The 19,357-nt window shown below is 39.1% G+C and overlaps 1 protein-coding gene across 4 annotated transcripts in view; it reads right to left on the minus strand.

Annotated features, from left to right (window-relative positions):
- LOC117411505 (receptor tyrosine-protein kinase erbB-4-like) overlaps nucleotides 1-19,357 on the minus strand; it is a 257,861-nt gene that overhangs the window by 105,942 nt on the left and 132,562 nt on the right. For all 4 annotated transcript variants that reach the window (XM_034019135.3, XM_034019120.3, XM_034019144.3 and 1 more), the window contains exon 3: nucleotides 8,268-8,454. In XM_034019135.3, coding sequence (XP_033875026.3) covers nucleotides 8,268-8,454 — 187 coding nt within the window. The remainder of the gene's footprint in view (nucleotides 1-8,267; nucleotides 8,455-19,357) is intronic.

A 19,357-nucleotide genomic window follows, 5' to 3' on the forward strand; every position in this document is an offset into this window, starting at 1 on the left:
AGCACAGCAATAATGATCCATGATGTGGTACAGAACAGAAAAGCCAGAGCACTTGTGTTTTTTTTCCTGCAGTGATTTAGAGGACAGATCAAAACCCCAGTGCACTAGAGCGGCCATTTCTAAAACAGCTCTGAAACAGACTTTGAAGTTATAAGTGTAAAAAGTTTTTACAGGTACGTTATTTAAACATTTGTAGCAACCAGTGGGGACGATTAAAACTATATTTTTCAGAACCCCGCTACTTACTTTTTAAGGCATGACATTTTAACCCTTGAGCTCAATTAAATGTACCACGCATCTAACTGTGTGCTGTCTCAGGCAAGAAAGCCTGCAACTTCTCAATCTGCTATGGCATGTGCTCGATTTGTGGATCTATTTTAAAACAATTAACGACTGCGTATGCGTAATATTTGTACAATGTATATTTATATGTTACATGCAGATGATGGTAAAATGAATTGCCAGTATTTAAGAACTAATATTAGAAATACAAACCCCCTAAAATCAGCTGTTCAAACATTTTACTACTGCCAACTGATACACATGTATTAATCAACAGTCTGTAGAAATGGCATGTTCACAGCCTTGTGGCAAGGATGTCAGATGCCATTGAAAAGCCGAACTAGTTAAGAATCTGGTTTTATTTCATCTCTAACCCACTTTTAAGGCTTTCTATCTTGCAAAAAATGGCTGCTCCTGTTTCTCTCAGGACAATTTTATTTCATGGCCCTCCACCTCCTCTTAAACATATGTATATATTTAAATTTGGACATCATATTTTCTCCACCTTAACATGTATGTTAAATGACTCAAAACCATTCTATTACTATTCAGATTGTATAACCTCAAATTACTGTAAAATAAGAAAATGCTCTATGAAGAGTCATGGGCTAAAGCAGGAATTAATTGTTATGGTGATTTATTTTGTAAAGGACAATTTAGAAGTTATAGAATGTTTAAAATAATTTGGGTTTGACTCAAGAAAATATGAGAATTTTTAGAAAACTTAATCTTGCTCTCAAAAAATTGAAAGGTATGGATCCAAGCTTCATTGAACCAAAATTAACAAAATCTGAATCTCACGTTCTTAAGTCATCTCAGAAATTTGTTTCAGGTTTTTACAAATTTATATTGCTTCACATGAACATAAAAAATGATTCAATTCAAAATAAATGGGAGAAAGATATGCAGGTTGAAATCTCTCAGGAAGCTTGGACCCATATCAATTCTAATGTTAAAATGTGTTCCATCAATGCTAAGCTTCGCTCCATTCAATTCAAAATTATAAATTGCTGCCATTATACACCATATAAACTATAACGATCAAATCTAAAACACAACTCAAATTGTTGGAGATGCGACAGAGAACATGGAACATTAATACATATGCTTTGGGAATGCAGCAAATTACAAGGATTCTGGTCAAAGGTAATACACTGTATATCAAATATCCTTGGATTACTTTTAAGAAATGATCCTCAACAAATTATTTTGGGGGAATTATTATCTCTATTATAATAAATCTCTTGTTTTTACCTACTACTGCTAAACGCTACATCCTAACAAACTGGAAGGATACCAGTTCACCATCATTTGAGTTATGGAGACGCACCTCAATAGAATTTTTAGAATATGAGCGAAACTGCATGTATGTCTAATTGTTTCTGCAATGCAAAGCTAGGAAGCCTTATAAAGTGAGTGCCACTTCTTGTTGCGGATGTACTTTATTACTAGACTATAACATGCACAGTTCAGTAAACGCATGGAAATGTACCGCAAAGTTTTGGGACTGTTTCACAAATGCCATTACTGTACAGCAATCCCTCTCTGTTCTCTACAGCCAAAAACTCAACAGTTTGTGAAATTATGAACAGCTTATTGGTTTGATGTGCTGCTATCATAGTGTGAGAACAAGGGCTGGTATTGATAAGACAAGCTGTGTCAATTTCCTACCACACTGACTTGAGGAAATCACAGCCATGCAAAGTAATGCATTTCTTATGAAAAGTGACCTCTTAGTTACAGAGTGACATATTTAATATTGGTTTCCCATTTCCCTAATTTTATCTTACAATTCATTTTTACACACCTCAGGAGAACCGTGACAATTCTGCTTACGGCTTTGATGTTTTTAATTAGGTTTTAGTCTCATCAGATTCACATCCAGTGAAAATTCTTTCTGGGACCAGAGTAAGGGCGGATATGTAAATCCTACTTTAAATACCATTATACACCGCTGTAACAATTACTATATTCACACAATTATTGTTTTGAGATTCAGCTTTTATTAGGGAGCTCCTCTAAATCACCTGTTTAGAAAGATAGAGGGTATTAATGCTTGTGACAGGGTAGCCGTGTGAATGCGTGCATTCGCTGCTGAGTGATAGGCAGGAGATCGAGACAGAAGTTGAAGTTGATACACCCCGCAGGCGAACAGGATTTATTTACATATCAACACACTGAACAGCTCACATGACACTACCAGCTATGGTAGCACCTTGTACACATACAACACAGTGTACGAAAACTTTGGTAGGATCTACAATATCTGAACTAATCTTCTCTGTTCAATAATTATTATTCTTCATAAACAAAAAATACATTTCAAGACTAACATTGCTGAAGAGATTGATCATGGCGGATAAACGGTTAGGGTGGATATGTGATGAAACATTATGAGCTATAATTATAAGACAAAACTTTTGAACAATGCCTTCATAAAGAAATTAACTCAACCATTTCCAAAACACAGGGCAATTGCAATGCAGTCAAATACTCTAGTCACACTGCCTCAGTAATGTGCAATCAACGTTGTAATACATGTGTTGATCGTGCAATATAGAGGTTATAACTGAACTCTGCACCATTTCAATGCACTTCTTTATGTGGGCTGAGTGCCTGGACTGGCACAAACAAAGATGAAGGTGTGTTGTCAGACATTTCTCCTCCCAATGCCCAAGGCGGCTTGGCAGAGCAATATTGCTGGGATTTGAGAACCTGTAAATCATCGCTGTGTTCATTGAGCAGGCCACTGGACCCAGACATCCACTATTGTTTACAAAAATCATATTTCATCTCTCGGCCCTACTGACCTTCTGCCTCAATCTACTCACCACAAAGACTGAGCTACAGTCATTCAAATGTCAGGGTGACATTTTTGGTCTGCAAAACACATTCTTAGAGGTTAAATGGAGAACAGAACTCAATAATATACTCCTTATTTTTTTTCTTCTGATGTATATATATATATATATATATATATATATATATATATATATATATATATATTCGTTTCAAATGCAAGGATTATTTAACCAATTCTGCATCTCAGTTTCATCAGTTGCACAAGTGCAGTAATCCACGACCAGTGAAAACACTTGCTCATGTAAATGGTTAATATGATTAGAATTTCTTCCTCTCCAAATGCGCAATGGCTGTAAAATCAAAGTGATTATTGTCCACAGTTATTGCAGTGTAGGAGGTTGAAATAATGAGCTCAATTACATGCATGCCTTGGGGTAAACCACTCGTGTATAACTGGAGGGAAATGAGACTACCTTCAATTCAGAGGTGGAAGGACAAAACAGAGGAGATATTTCCTTTTTGAATTTTCTTCTGTTTTGTTATGATGATGTGTGTACACTTTAAAAGGTTTAAACGCCTCTAAATGTGTAAATAATATTGGTAAAGGAATATGTTACATCATCGTCTACTTTGGTGGGATCCATTGAAATGATTGCCCTATTACATTTCTATCCAATTAGGTTTTTATACAAAAAATAACTTGTTATTGTTGTTACTGATTACCTTTAATTACTCTGTATTAAGAAACTGCTTTAGGATAGTCTGTCTAATAACACTTTTAGACAATTCATTTAGCAATCTTTGTTAGTAGATTGCACTTCAGTTTTTGTTTTCTCTAGCTAACTGTAGTGCACATTATTGCTTGGAAATAGCATGATCCACTGTACATGTTAGGACCCAAGAGTCTGTATTCATGAAGCATCCTCGTGGTGTTAAATGCACACGACTCCAATACATTACTCACTGGCTTATGAGTCCTTGACATCAGCAGGAACAGCATGGCATGAACAACCACTAATAATGGTTGATTTCACATTATTTATAGTTTACAACCAACCTACTATCAACATGACACATTTAGGTTATTTTTTTAACCAAAGTTTTTAGTGATAATTTTTAATCCTTTAAAGGCTTTTGGGATCCTGAATGTCTTGCTCTTGGCTGTAAAAAAAAAAAAAAATTACAGCTGAAATTCTTTCATTAAAACCCATTGAAATGAGTTTCCAGTCTTCTCTGCTGTCTCGGCTGGCTGCATTGGCCCTCTCCTGGGATGGGCTTCTAATAAACCGGGTCCCCACGGCTCTGCCTTTTCGAAGCCTCAGCATCAGCATCAGCCTCAGCCTCAGGTGTTTCTGAGACTGTGGGGCTCCAGGGTGCCGGGCTGATTTTACACTTGACATTCTCGTTGCTTTTGCTAATGTTTGGGTGGTGCATTTACATAACTGCCTTTCACTGCTCAGACAGCGTCATGTGATCTTGTGCAATTTCAGACATGCTTGAAAACAAGGCGTTGAGTCTAAACGAGTCTAACCTGAAACAAGGTAATTAAGGAATTGAATTAGCAGGTCTTGACTGACATCATTTTTATTTTGTTTGCATTTTTGTTATGCCTGGTGCAATGCATTGGCATCGCAGCCCATTGAAATGAATGGAGAAGCAAGCTGCACAGAAGAACCTTTGAATCAACATTCTGTGGTGTTCTTACTAGTTTTGTAGGATTAACATTAACAAGCCCAATATCAAAACTGCAGGGTCTAATTCATGTCAAATGAAAAGTAATATTTAAATCATGATTTTAAAGTGCCATAAACCAGTGGTTCTCAACCCTGGTCCTGGGGACCCACTGTCCTGCTGGTTTTTGTTCCAACCAATCTCTCAATTACTTAATAGAACCTTAATTGAACTAATAATTTGCTTTGTTTGTTTAGCTTACAAAAAGCTGGAGAATTCAAGTTCCGTATATGATTTTTATTTATCTTGAAATCTCCAACTGTTTAAAATAATTAAAAACCTCTAATTAGACATATTAGTTCAATAAAGGGTCCAGTGATTAAGAGCAGCTTGGTTGGAACAAAAACCAGCAGGACAGAGGGTCCCCAGGAGTAGGACTGAGAACCACTGCCATAAACTACTGCTGTTACGGGGACTGGGTCTCTATGTAAGTGCATTTGCTGAACTACTAGTTACACAAAATATTGAAGAACCAAGTTGTTAGCTGCATACTATCCACACGTCCGCCACTGGATAGCAAGCAGAGGGCAGCTAACACAGCAGATAACTAGGAACACCGCCAACCAGGAAAGAGTTGCACTGCCCCCAGGCCTACGTCTGAGCTGCACAGTATGTCTCTGGCTACTCTGTATACTGTTTCCACAGAAGCACATTGTGTCTGGGAAAGTCACAGACTGGACGTTCTCTATTTCATACATTTTCTCTGCAGTTTAATAAAGTGAAAAAGGCTTTTTACAGCAGCATTAATCACCACTATCATTATTATATAGTTTATTTGTGGTCTTCTATTACCAAGTCTCTGTGTGACTGTTTGCCTCAGGTATTATTTAACGGGCCATATTATACTGCAGAAGCATAGTATGTTGATTCCCACTGACTCTCCCTTTAGGCATTGCTTACAATTTAATAAAAAAATACAAATAAAGCCTTTAACAAGCTGGGACTTTGTAACTCTGGTGTCTTCAGTGCGAAAGTAACTCAATACAGTTACTTTGTTAAGAGGCTATATTTATGGCTGCCAGTTTCCTGTCTCCTAGAGTGTTTTTTTTTTTCTTTTTCTGGTGCCACTGGAAAAACAATTACCCTAGCAGGAACCCAAGATTTTAGTCTTGAAAACTTTTTCAGTTTTATTTACTGAACATAAAATAAATCTGCTTTTTTTCCCACTGCTGTTGTGGAAAAGTCTTTTATCAAAATTGAAGGACAGAGTACAGCAGTCAGTCACAGTGGCTCCTGTATTACACACAGACACACACACACACACACACACACACATTCCAGCGGCTCCTGCTCTTATACAAAATAAATATAGTATACTTGATTAAGTATACATATAGTAGTGCAGAATGCAGAAGAATATATAAGTTTTGAATCTATACCGAATGCAATATTGAACATTAATCTGCTTGTTAATTAGAGGCTTAGTACCATTCCACCGGTGTTCAGATTGATGGTAGAATCTGCATTTCAGCTGCCCGCCAGGGGACAAGAATTAGTTGCTTAAAACCACCTAACCCTGACTGCTGGCTGGCACCGTTTCCCTTTAATGAAGCCGCTGATTGAATGGCCATCTTTCCAATGGGGCAGGAGGATTGCCATGTCAGTGCAGTCCTGCAGCTCAGAGGCAGGAGGTGCTGTGTGAAGGACAGGAGGATTGCCATGCTGCTCTCTCCTCCCTGTCAGTGCCGTCCTGCAGCTCAGAGGCAGGAGGAGCTGTGTGAAGGACAGGAGGATTGCCATGCTGCTCTCTCCCCCCGTCAGTGCAGTCCTGCAGTTCAGAGGCAGGAGGAGCTGTGTGAAGGACAGGAGGATTGCCATGCTGCTCTCTCCTCCCTGTCAGTGCAGTCTCGCAGCTCAGGAGGAGCTGTGTGAAGGATAGACCATGTGGCTGTTTCCAGACTTCAAACACAAGGCCTACAGCAAGATCTCCAAGCCCCTGCACTCCCGAGAGCTATACATACATACACATGCAAATATAAAAACCTTTCTTTTGGGTTATGCTGTTCTGATGCGTCCCTCATATGCTGCCGTTCCTTCTCGCTCGCGACGGCTCTTCGAATTGAAAGGGAACGTTAGTACTTACCGAAACTCTGGTTCCTTGAAACAGAAGACGACCACCAACCATGAGGTCGCATCGGTCGGGTTCGATGGAAAAAGAGAAATGGCTTCCTCAGGATGACGGTTTTAATCCCTCGGTGGCGGGACCAAGTGCATCGTCCTAGGAAGGGGCTTATCGGCAGCTCTGGTATACAGAGCTCAGCGATACCTACCCAATGGGCAGGCATATCCCATACTTAATGTCGTTGGTGGTTGTTTTTTTGTTTTTCTTTGATGATTCTGAATTTGATTGCACTCCTATGGTTTTATGAAGGCTTTCTGTTGTTGTGGACTTCTTGAAAATGAAGTTTTAAAGCCCAGTGTAATGGGAACAACAGTATATTAGTACTCTTCCCACACAGCTCCACTCCACTGTATGTGTCCTCTTTGTACATGAAAATGCTAGCCTACAGCCCTGCTCTCGACAGCAGCCTGCATGTCTCTTCCCAGCATAGGGGTCCTCTGCTAAAACAGCTCTTTTGTAGAAATATTTTCAGTTTTGCTTGAACTGGACCTCTCATAACTAAAACTGTGCATTTCTAACACATCTAAAAAAATCTCTTCATGAAGAGACCACACAGACTCACCAAACCTCTTAGTCTAGAAGTCGTAGACAAGAAAACATCAACCACGCTACCAACAAACACCAGGTATGTTGACTCACCCTGTCTCTCTTCAAAAGCAGCTGTCAATAATATTACTAAGCCCTAAAAGTACATAAAACAATGTTATTTACGGCTGGCAGTTTCCTCTTTCCTAACTTGTTTACCTTATAGTTTCTTCAATGAAGCAATTATCTTAGCGGGAAGCCACAATTTCCATCGCTAATGTGCTGGGTTTGGGGGCACTGGGCTGGCAAATCAGATGCAGGTGTCTCGTTTGCCAGTGCTGCAGCCCATTAAAAGAAGGTGCTCTGTGTTGAAACTGAAGACACCCTGGTGACACCACGGCTGCAGCAATTTAACAGCCGCCAGGGAGTTCTTTTTTAATACTTTTTAAAACAAACGTTTACCATTTATTTATCCCTCCTTTTAACACTACTTTTATTTAAAATGTATATGTGATTTACAATGCTTGCCTATGCTTAACCATGATTTCCCTGCACCTTTATAATGCTTTAAGGGTAGTATCGGGTTAGTGTAACAGGATGGAGGCCGGTGTGATCGTGCACCGCAAGCAAGCGTCCTAACCACAATGCAAAATTGCCAGGCATTTGTGGTTTTAGAGGTTTTACGGAATTGTATCACACAACACCTTGTTAACATTAACCTTCCATGCATTGGTCCTGTGGATTGGAATGTATGAGTTTATCTGACTCTACTGCCCCCTGCAGGCCCCCTGGCTCACTGAATCACCTGTCAGGTTCCTAAGGCCCAGCTCACGCAGCCCAACGTTGCTGTCTTTCCGGTAGTTGAGGAAGATGGCGAGAGCGTAGCGTTCCTCGTACAGCTTGGTCCCGCGGATGATGCGCAGGTTCTCCAGCGGCAGGTACTCAAACTGGTTCAGGGCTACCAGCACGTAGCCTGTCACTTCCCGAATAGACTGCAAGAAAGCACAGCAGACAAACAATCAAACAGGTAATGTTATCTCATACAGTAGCTGCCCATTTCAAAGGAAAAACAAACATGCATTTGGTTAGTCTTCATTAGGAATGAACATAAAAAGGACTTTCATTAGCCATTCAAAGATAGCCTATAATTATTAGTATTAGTTTTCAGTATTATTAGAGCTTGATAATTGTCCTTGGGTTTGGGAAATGTAACTTATTCCCTGGCCGCTTATCAATCTGGATACTAATGTTGTAATTGTGGAGAGTATATTTATAAGGGGCACGATTAACTGTACTGTGAATGTAGAGAGAAGTAAGGGGACACAAAAAAAAAATGCAAAAGATGAAAATGACTAACAGTACAAAATGCCTGAGAAATGAATTTATCCAGAACATCAGAAACAGTGCCGGATTTGGCTTGTACCCCTATTTCAGAGTGTCAATCAGCTTAAAAATGCATCTTCTCTATCCATATTATGTTTTGCAATTGCTGTTACACCCCTTGTATAGAAGGGAAATAAATTAATCATTCACACTATTAAGAGAAGTGTTGCTGCTAGATACCGCTGCTGCAGCAGTACCTCTATGAAGAAAGCCTGACTGCAGTAAAACTGCATTCGACTGGGAAGCATGTTCATGGGACTGCAGGGCTACAGGCATTGCTGCGCTTCTGTAATAGCAGCAGATACACTGCCATTCGAGTGGTGTTAAACTGCAGTTACAGTACAATTAAATCACAGTGATGGTAAGTGACATCTACAACACCGCAACTACATGAAGCAGCCACAGCGCTGTTACTGTGCAGGCTCTCGAAGCTGTGCAGTAATTTGTCCCAATTTGGGATCCCCCAGGAACACCTTTTAGTTCCCTGGGCTATCAATCCAAGAAGCAAAACTGTTAGCTCAAGGTTATACCACTGTCTTTTATTACCACGTTCCTTATCATCAGTTTGAAACCTGGTCTTGTAATCATGTTTTACACAGTGCACACTAGCGTAAAGTAGCATTGGCTTTTTAAAATGTTCTTATTTATGTCTTTAGTTTTATTAGCATTACAAGGAAATAATAGTAGTAAATAGTAGTCCAGAAATATGTCTTCTCCAACAAACCAACCAGCAAAATCAGCATACTATTACGACTTAAGATGGAGAACAAAATGTATTCAACAAGAAATCTTTACTCTTGTGTATTTACAGTGTCACCAGAGCTCCTCAATACAATTAGTGTTAGTATGTACTTTATTCCTTATATTATTATTAGTGGTATGTCAACGTAACCTATAATGATTGTATCTGGTATGTTCGTGGACTTTGAGGACTTCCACTGCCTCCCTGATTGTCACGGATTGTTACGCAAGATATATGGCATCATCTTGACTACAATCAGATTTTATGAGGCCATAAAGATTTTCGATTCTGAAGCACTTTCTATCTCGTTCTGCACAGTTTGTTGATTGCAAAAGCAGCTTTGCATTACAGCACCTGTACTCATAGGTGCCGAGTCGTCACTCCCCCCCCCCCCCCCCCCCCATAAATAAATAAGCAAATAACCAGTAAGTAAACAACAGCAATGTATAATAAACAGTAATCAGCGCTCACGTCCTCAGCCAGACCAGCTTGTTCATAACCCAGAGAGCTCCCCACAGCTTGCAGCAATACCTATAAGCAATAATTACTTAAACCAGTAGAAAACAATATGAGCAATTCTTTAAAATGAAAACAAAAACATACCTCAGGTAAGCTGTTAATATGCATACAAGTTGGAGAAGTCTCGCGCAGCTCACCTGACAATTTACTCAACATGAATGTCTTCTACAGGAGTGCTCGAGTCCTGGCGCAACGCTCCGGAACAGAGTTCCGGCACTTTTTTTTGGAAGCCGGAACGGAGTTCCCACACTTTTTGAAACCTTTTCGAAAATAAATAGAAATCTTATCCAGCAAACTATTTTCGAATTTGACCACACACGTGTGAAAATGTATCAAAGAATATCGCTGTCGCCTCGTTCTGGACGTTGAGTGCGGTTAGACTCAGTCAACCTCTGTGCATGATCATAATACGGTAACTGTGCGGATTGTACAGTATGTGCATGTTTGTTATATAAATTAATGAAGACTTTTTTATTTTTAGTTAATATACAGTATGTTTGAAACACTAGTCTTACCATATATTAAAGTTAAGAAAAGTACCATTTATTGTGGGTTTGTGACCACACCACTAATTTTATATACACAATATTTAGAAATTACAAAAGCAAATGTAAAAAGAAAAAACATAAGAAAATATTAATGTATTTAACATTTACTCATTATATACTGTGGGAAGAGGGATATCATTTTTGTTTCTATGCTAGTATGTGCTGACTGTGATTTACAGTTACAGTCGCTTTCGCTGAAAAAAATGTGAAAGAAATGAATTGATATTCATGTGCATACAAAGAAAACAGCAGTGCTTCACTTGTCTGACTCAGTCTTTCATTTATTATACTTGTAAATAACGCTTCAGTACGACTGTCAGATGTGCTTTGTAGAGTGACATTATAGGGGCTATCAGAAAAATACTCATTTTTAAATAAGCCTTTAGAGTCCAATACATGTACGTGTATTGCTATTTTTGTAAACATCTGAACGCTAATCAATACAAACAGCATTGCTATGTTCCCCAGCTGTTCGGATGAATGGGCTTGTGTTTCAATTTTTATAGCTTCTTAATTAGTGATTGCAAAAAGGGAGCTACAATCTGCATTCCGCGTGGTCCTACTGTCCCACAATCTACAAGATCATCAACAGCCTATCAAAATCCCAGGGGGGTCTGAGCCCCCTTTTTAAAAATCCGGCGGGGGCTGGGGACCCCGATCCCTGCCGTAGTCGGTGCCTATGCCTGTACTGTATATATATATATATATATATATATATATATATCAAATATCCATTATACGTTGTTAATAAAGTTTTGGGTGCAAAACACATTTTATTATGTCCCTTGAATGGACACAGGGAAATATACATATTGAAATATATATATATATATATATATATATATATATATATATATATATATATATATATATATATTGTAAGACAGCAGGGAGGGGGCTAAATCCTCCCTGCAGAAAACATGTGCGTAGGCACATTTGTTTAGTTTAATTGTTTAATTTTCATTGGTGATTATCTCCTGCACCTGGTGATTATTATTAAATTAGAGCCAGGTGCAGGGTATTGTATAAAAGAAAGGCAGCCAGTCTGTTCTGGGCTGCTGTGTGAAGAGCCCGCTTGTGAGGGTGTACAGGCGTACAAAGTAAAGTGTGGAAAACCTGTGTGTTTTTGTTTGTTTAATGTGATTGGAAGGTAAACGGCTTAGACCTGCCTGTCTAGTTAGTGCTCTAAAAAGGAGCTAGGTGTTTATTTTGTGTTTTATTTTTGTTGTGTTTATTAAAAGTAAATTTTGCATTCTTTAGCTCAGAATTGAAAGGGCTAACTGAAATTTGGAGGTGGCAATGGGATATGCAACAAAGGTTTCAGGTCGCATAGCATCCACTGTACCGGAAATGAATTATATCCCCGTAGTCAAATATATGAGATGCATTCTGGGATGTATTCTTCAAACCTAGTTCACACATAAATGTATCCACAATGTAGTCATGTTCAAACTATATTTAAACATGGCCCCAAATTTTATATATTTCACAAATAATTTTGATACAAATGGTGCCTGGTATCTCCTATACACTTTTGTTTTCCATATGAGTTGCTGCTCTTTTTCAATACATGAGATTAGATAAAAGGGGGGGTGGGGTGGGGTATGTTTTTACTAGACTAAACTAGGAAATCTCAATTGTCTACAGTGTCTCTAACTGGGAATAAAGAAATGAAAATGGGGACTGGAACATGACGGACAACTGAAACAATACTGTGTAATGATTTATGCTAAAGTACTCATTCTATTTCACATGTCTTAGAATGACATTTTATTCATGGTGCCGTTGTCCTAATACAAAATAATAACAAAAAAAAAACATGCTAACTGTGAGCAGTTATTTAATGCTAAGAACACAGTGCCCAAAACCAACACTTATCTTTATGAGGTACTGTAAGGAAAGCGGTGTTGCATTTAACCTGTATTCCCAGAGTTAGTGCTCAAAGAGAAAACTCTTGTTTATTTTACTTTGGCTCACTCAAACCGCTGCCTAAGAAGTCTTTGTATTTGAAGCTGTTATCTAATGATTGTTCAGTTTCCAAAAGCCATCTTTTCTATTGATTTCTGCCAGCATCCAAAGAGACCATGAAAGGAGAAAGGGGGTATATGTTCCTTACTCCCAGAAGAGGATGTCTTATTGTGCATTAAAGACATTGCTCTGCAGGCTTGTTCCTGCTTTCATCTACAATTTACATTGATTTACAGCAGGGAGAGCTAATTAGAAAGAAAGAAAGAAAGAAAGAAAGAAAGAAATTATACATTTGACGCAGTAGTGAACTGATGTCGGGTTCTTTTCACCAGCAAATCTCTAAATTTGCTTCCTCCAAACAGTGAAATGAAGGCACACACATCTTTAGTAAAAGAAAGTGTGCAGTTTGTACAGGGTCTTGGCACATGTCATCGTGCTACTAGTTCAGGCATGTCCTTCGATAATTGTTCCTGAGGAAGAAACTCAATCTGTTGTCTGAAGAGAACCATTGCATTAGTAACAGCAAGGATAATCTCCCTTGCCTCTCCAAGATAAGTAAATAAACATGTTGCAGAACACGCACTGGGCTGTTTTTTACTGTTTGCTGGAGCCCTTTTTTGAATTTCACTCAAGGCACATGTGTTCAATTTTGCATGGAACAAGTTGTGTTTAGATTAGCATTGATCCTCTTCACAAGAACACACTATTTGTGTCGGGGCACAATTACTTTTGTAACTCCCTCCCTGATTCATTCTAGCTGTCTGTTGTATCACTTTACTCCTATACAGACATCACACCCACTCTGTCTATCTACCTATGTATCTGTGCACATGGTTCTTAGAAAACGATCTACCCTTTCAAGGTTATTTTTGGTATCTTGGGCATTTCCCCACATAAAAAAGCACATATCCCTCAATATACCCATGAGTGCTGCTGTGTACTACTGGAAACTATAATGTTTTTGGACAGTACTATAGTATTTTTTTTATCAGGGCAGGAGTTTATTCAGAGGAATGTGTACTATATCTGCTGCAACAGTGGTGCTTACAAATAGCAAATTGTATAAGGCATAGTCACATGTTGTAGGAGTCCGGATCAAAATGATCAAAATCCGATCATCAGGGTCATTTTCTTTGTCAAATAAGCTAAAAAGCATTCATAGAATTCAAATTCAGTTGAAAGAGAAAGAAAATAAATGTATTTAAGAATAAAAACTATTTCACATTTCTTTCCTGCTACTATAGTTTATTAAATATCTTTAATGTTTGTTTTTATAGTATTTTTGCTATCGACCCCTTTATTATCTAAAATAAATGAAAAATACAGTGGAAAGGAGTCTTCTCAGATGCAATCCCAATTTACAGCACAATCCTTACATACATATTAGATGTCATTAACGTGTTGGGAGCAATGCAGCAATAAATAAAACGAGAGGCTTGTAATTCAAAGCACATGCCACAATGTAACCGTTACTGTCCAAAAGTCAGAGAGAGAAAGAGAGACAATGAAATGAAAAGGGAAATGAAAAGCATTTGAGCACTTTGTCAGTGAGAACACAGTCAAGTGGAACGTTGAGGGCCTCTGTGTATTTGAATGCATAACTAACACTATACCTGTTTCAGGACCCAGTCTGAGAGAGCGCTAGAGACTGTGACTGTGACACTATCACTGTGCAAGTGACAGCTCAAGTACTACAGTCCATTACTCCTCATTTACATACATATAGAACTTATCTAATACATACAAACAAAACACATTTCGAGGGGTTTTAGAGGATCGCTTGCCTAGGGACTGTGCCTCCACTGTCCTTTTTACACATTTGCATGGACTTTGCGGTCTTCATGTGAATATTTACGCAAATGCAGTGTGTGTTTGCACACAGTCAACCCCTTTAGTGGCTTATTCCACATGGGGAAATTAACCTTGGTTTTAAGTTTCATGTCAAAACGGCAATAATGAGCTGGATGAGGGTACTTCCCTGGCTAATGACACATTCACAAGCCATTCAGTGTGGAACGACACTCTAAATAGCTGGCCCTTGTGTGACCCATGCACACTTCAAAACTCTGGGAGAGGAGATCATCAAAACAGACCTGACTTGTAGGGACTGTAGCTCTCATGGTTTAGATAGGAAATCAATATACCAGATATGTTCAGTTGAGAAACGATTTAGTGCTGGAACTGTTATCTTGGGAAAGTGGTTTGCTTGTTGTGGCCCCATAGTTGCTGAGCATTAATGGATTAAAACAAGCTGGTTAAAATGTAGGACTCATAGTCCATGTGGTGGGTCCTTCTTGTGTTGCTCTGCATTACAATACAGTGTATTGTTATATGAGCTCTTCATGCAGGGCATCCCAGGACACTTTACAATAAAAGAAAAGAAAAAAAAGTAATTGGCTAATCAATCCAGCTCAAGAATAAGCTAAAGCAAACAAAGTACTGTATGTTTTTAAATGTGATTTAAACAACTCGACTGTGCCAGCATACCTGATATGATCTGGGACGGAGTTCCAAAAGCAGGGAGCAGAGCAACTAAAGGCTTTTTCTCCTCCTGATTTTAGACTTCTAGGATCTACCACAAGTTCAGCATTTGCTGATCTCAAGGTGCGACTAGGAGCATAAGTTATCAACACGTCCTGTAAATATAAAGTGCCCAAACCACGAAGGGCCTTATAAGTAGTAAGCAGAACTTTAAAATCAATCCATCCTGAGATTTTCACATGCAATCATTTGGAAGGTCATTTTCACAATACTTTGAAATTGAATGTTGCGTTAAATTGAATGTTGCTAGTGAAACAGTGAGATGGCTTCTTTCTACCAAATGACAGTAATTATTATTATTATTTCTAAATAAAGGTGCAATTCCAAAGGCTACAGCAGAACTGCTTCCTCACAGAAATTCTCAGACAATTAGCTGCAATGTTTGTAAGAGCTCCTTTTTATAGCACTATGAAGCCCAAGGCTCAGCTGCACCCCAGCTTGGACCCTGGGGCCACTGGTCTGCTTGCTGTTCCCAGGTGTATTTTATTTAACAAACATTGTAAATTACAATGTACTTTCTCACAAACTGCATCCGGTTTTTTTCACTATCCTTTCGTCCAAGACAGTCCCCCTCTCCCTTTGATCCTGTTCAAAAAGTAACTTTGCTACAAATCTTTGTTATTTTTTAAAGATTTTTTTCACCAAAACATAAAAGAAATGTTTCACTATTTTATATTACGCCGACGCTGCATGTCTTTTCTATTTTCTCTCAATACCAGTATTTATCTGCATTTAAAAATACCTGTCTTATGAGTTTCATATATTTTTTTGTCTTGTTGATTTGCAGTAGAGCTCCCTCCAGCTATGTGAAGTGACCCTGGAAAAATCACAACCTCACAGTGCAGTACAGTGTGTGTTATGAAGATTTCTATATTTGCTCTGGGGTATTGGGGATCACTGTGGGGTATTTTGACCCCACAAACCCAAATTAGTGATGGCCATGATCAGGTCTTTACTAAGTAAAGAAAGATTTTTTTTTTCCTTTGGAAAAACAGCAAGGGCGTTGGATTTGGATGGCAGCGATATTGGCAAATTGGATTACTGTAATTATGGTGCGTCCCAAGGGTTATATCCAAGTGAGAACACAATAACTTCTTAATACATTCCTAACTCCTGCTATAACTTATTATCAAGAGGCACAGATTTCCAAGTGTCACCATTACTTCTATAACAGAGACTTCATGAGGAGGTAACCGTACACATTAAATGGTTAGATTCTTCCTTGGGGGGTTTAAAATAAAAAAGGACTCATTTTGATTTAGTCCCCAGGCATGCACCTTTGAGGTCTCGGAAGCTGGGCTCTTCGCATAAAACTGATATAAACTATGATATAAAACTATGATATACAACTATGATATAAACTATGATATAAACTATGATATAAAACTATGATATACAACTGTGATATACAACTATGATATACAACTATGATATAAAACTATGATATATTGTATATACAGGGGAGGTGACAAAAGCAAAAAAATTTCACTTTTCAAGTTGATAAGCACTGTGTATGAAATATTTATGCTGAAGTTTATTTTAGAATATATATTTAAATATCAGTGTATGGTACCTATTTAGAACATTAACCTATAAACTGACAATCAAACCATCTGTGGAAAATGTCACTTTCAGTTTCTTTTCATCTCTTCTACATTATCCCAGATTGGCACCTACTTCAACATTGCTCTGCCCCAATGTTTCTTGCATTTTTTGAGTGTGTATTTTTTACATTGGCCCCAGTTTTTCTGGTAACATCTAACATTGTCTTTAACTACCATGTAATACCAATATAATAACACACTTACTACATGTGCCGTGGTGTAGTTACAATGCAAGAACATGCTTGATTACAACATGTTGGCAGTTGTGAGCATTTTTTGTAATCACACTGTATTTACACACGTGGGTGTGTATTTACAATGTAATTACCATGTAACCACGCATGCAACTGTAGAGTAATTGCAGTGAAGTTAGATACTTTATAAAGTGTTACCGATTTCCCTTCCAGTAGAACATGCTGCAGATTTCACACTGGAATACATATCTTTGACATACAGTCCTTATATCTCTCTCATATCACACACCCATGCAAGCCCCTTGATCTCGTTGGCTGGAGCAGCCTCCCTCTACCTGATAGCTGGCTGTTTCTATGACAGGCTATTACTGGAGGAGGGTGTCCACTTGCACATTACCCATTTGGCACGTAATGGGATTGCAGAACACAGAACAGTATGTGGTTTATAACACAGCTGATTCGGAGCTGCAGCCGCCAACAGAAACAGGATAAGCATCATCTAATCTCCTCTAATCTGTGCCATCCTAGCGGGTACCTGCAAGCTTCAGGCATCCCAGCACAGCAATTCGGATTTGCAAGGCCCTTGAAAAGCACTAGAACAACCTGTTTCAGCAGCCCAATTCATGCATGCAGTAGCTACTGATCACAATGATTTACTAAGACCTTCAAACGGCACAATGGATTTTCCAATTCAAAGCTACAGTGCAGGGAAATATTAGAATTGCATTTATATGTCTTTTGTAGGGAAATGTAATCATTTATATTGAGGAAATGTTATTGAGCTGCTTGCATACTGTAGCAAATCTTTTCTGGAATAAACAGACTGCTTGTATTGTACTGGAGTCAGGATTCTTAAACTGTATAATGTGTTTGTTTTTTATCGGTGTATAAACCTACAGTACCGCTGTCACACTGCAGTAAAAGGCGTATTTTATTAACACTTTAAAACACATGTCCTCCCTTTCACTAGCTTTACCCACATCACTAATTCCCTACATGTGTACAAAGTTGAATGCCCATTTCTGAGAGTAAGTACAGCAGTAAGTTATGCTGTTTGAAATCATTCTAAAATAATCTCATTGCAAAAACTCAAATCCTATTTTTTTATTTATTTATTACTTTTTAATATTTTCCAGCAATTGGGTGGTTGTAAAACGTTTTACTTTCGACTGAAAAAAATAATCATAAAGAAGACAAATGTGTCCCTTCACTGGGCTTATTTCGTCTTCTACCTGAGCTCTCTGTGATAACACTGTGTGTGGCTGTGAGCTGTCTGAGCTCTGATAGCACCCCAGCGGTCCCTGCAAGTAAAATATGACTTCTTCCTCATGGCCCAGGTGACAGAGACAGAGAGAGGTGACAGTGGTCCATAACAAAAGGATAAACAACAATATCCACATACTGCCCATGCCCAGGCGGTCTGTCAGGAGGACCGCCAGTCACGCAGCGTGCCTCAGTCAGACGGCGTCAGCAGTATACGGGGTGTCATGCAGCATTAAATAACCTATTTTCATGACAAATGGCACTCGGCTAAAGGATTATAAGTCATGCCTCGTCCCTGTAACGTGTAATTTTATAGCTGCTATATATACAGTGATAAATATTCATGGTTATCTCTGGTACTATCCTTGCAGCCTCTTTGTAGCCACCCTGCTGTTTTTTTTTGTTTTTTTTGGCTTCACACATTCCTTGATAAGGCAGTGCTAGGCCATGGCAACGGCTGTGTGCACATTCTGAGAGCCAGACAGACACAGTGTCTAATCGCAGACGAGCACACTGCTGATACACGCACACACACACCCACACACACACACACGCACACACACACACATGCACAGGCACGCACACACAGACACACAGGCACACACACGCACAGGCGCACACACACACGCACGCACACAGACACACACACACACGCGCACGCACAGGCGCACACACACACATGCACACACACATGCACACACACACACACACACACACATGCACAGGCACACACACACACGAACACACACACGCACACACACACACACACAGGCACACACACACACACACACGCACAGGCACACACACAGGCACACACAGACACACAGACACACAGACACACACACACATGCACACACACACACACACACGCACACACACACACACACACACACAGGCACACGCACACACACACAGGCACACGCACACACACATCATCATCATAATAATAATCAACTCTGCCATCCGAAGTGATACGTTGTCCTGCCAGTGCATCATGTGGGTTAGTGTTAGATGTGTGCTCAGTCATTAGTTTCCTTGTAAACACATAGGAGCAGTAAACCATTCACTCTAGAAGAGCACGAGGGAGGGAAGAATCCGACCCCCCACTGCGGCACTACTAAACAGTTTACTGA

Source organism: Acipenser ruthenus, chromosome 10, assembly GCF_902713425.1.
Source record: "Acipenser ruthenus chromosome 10, fAciRut3.2 maternal haplotype, whole genome shotgun sequence".
Lineage (NCBI taxonomy): Eukaryota > Metazoa > Chordata > Actinopteri > Acipenseriformes > Acipenseridae > Acipenser > Acipenser ruthenus.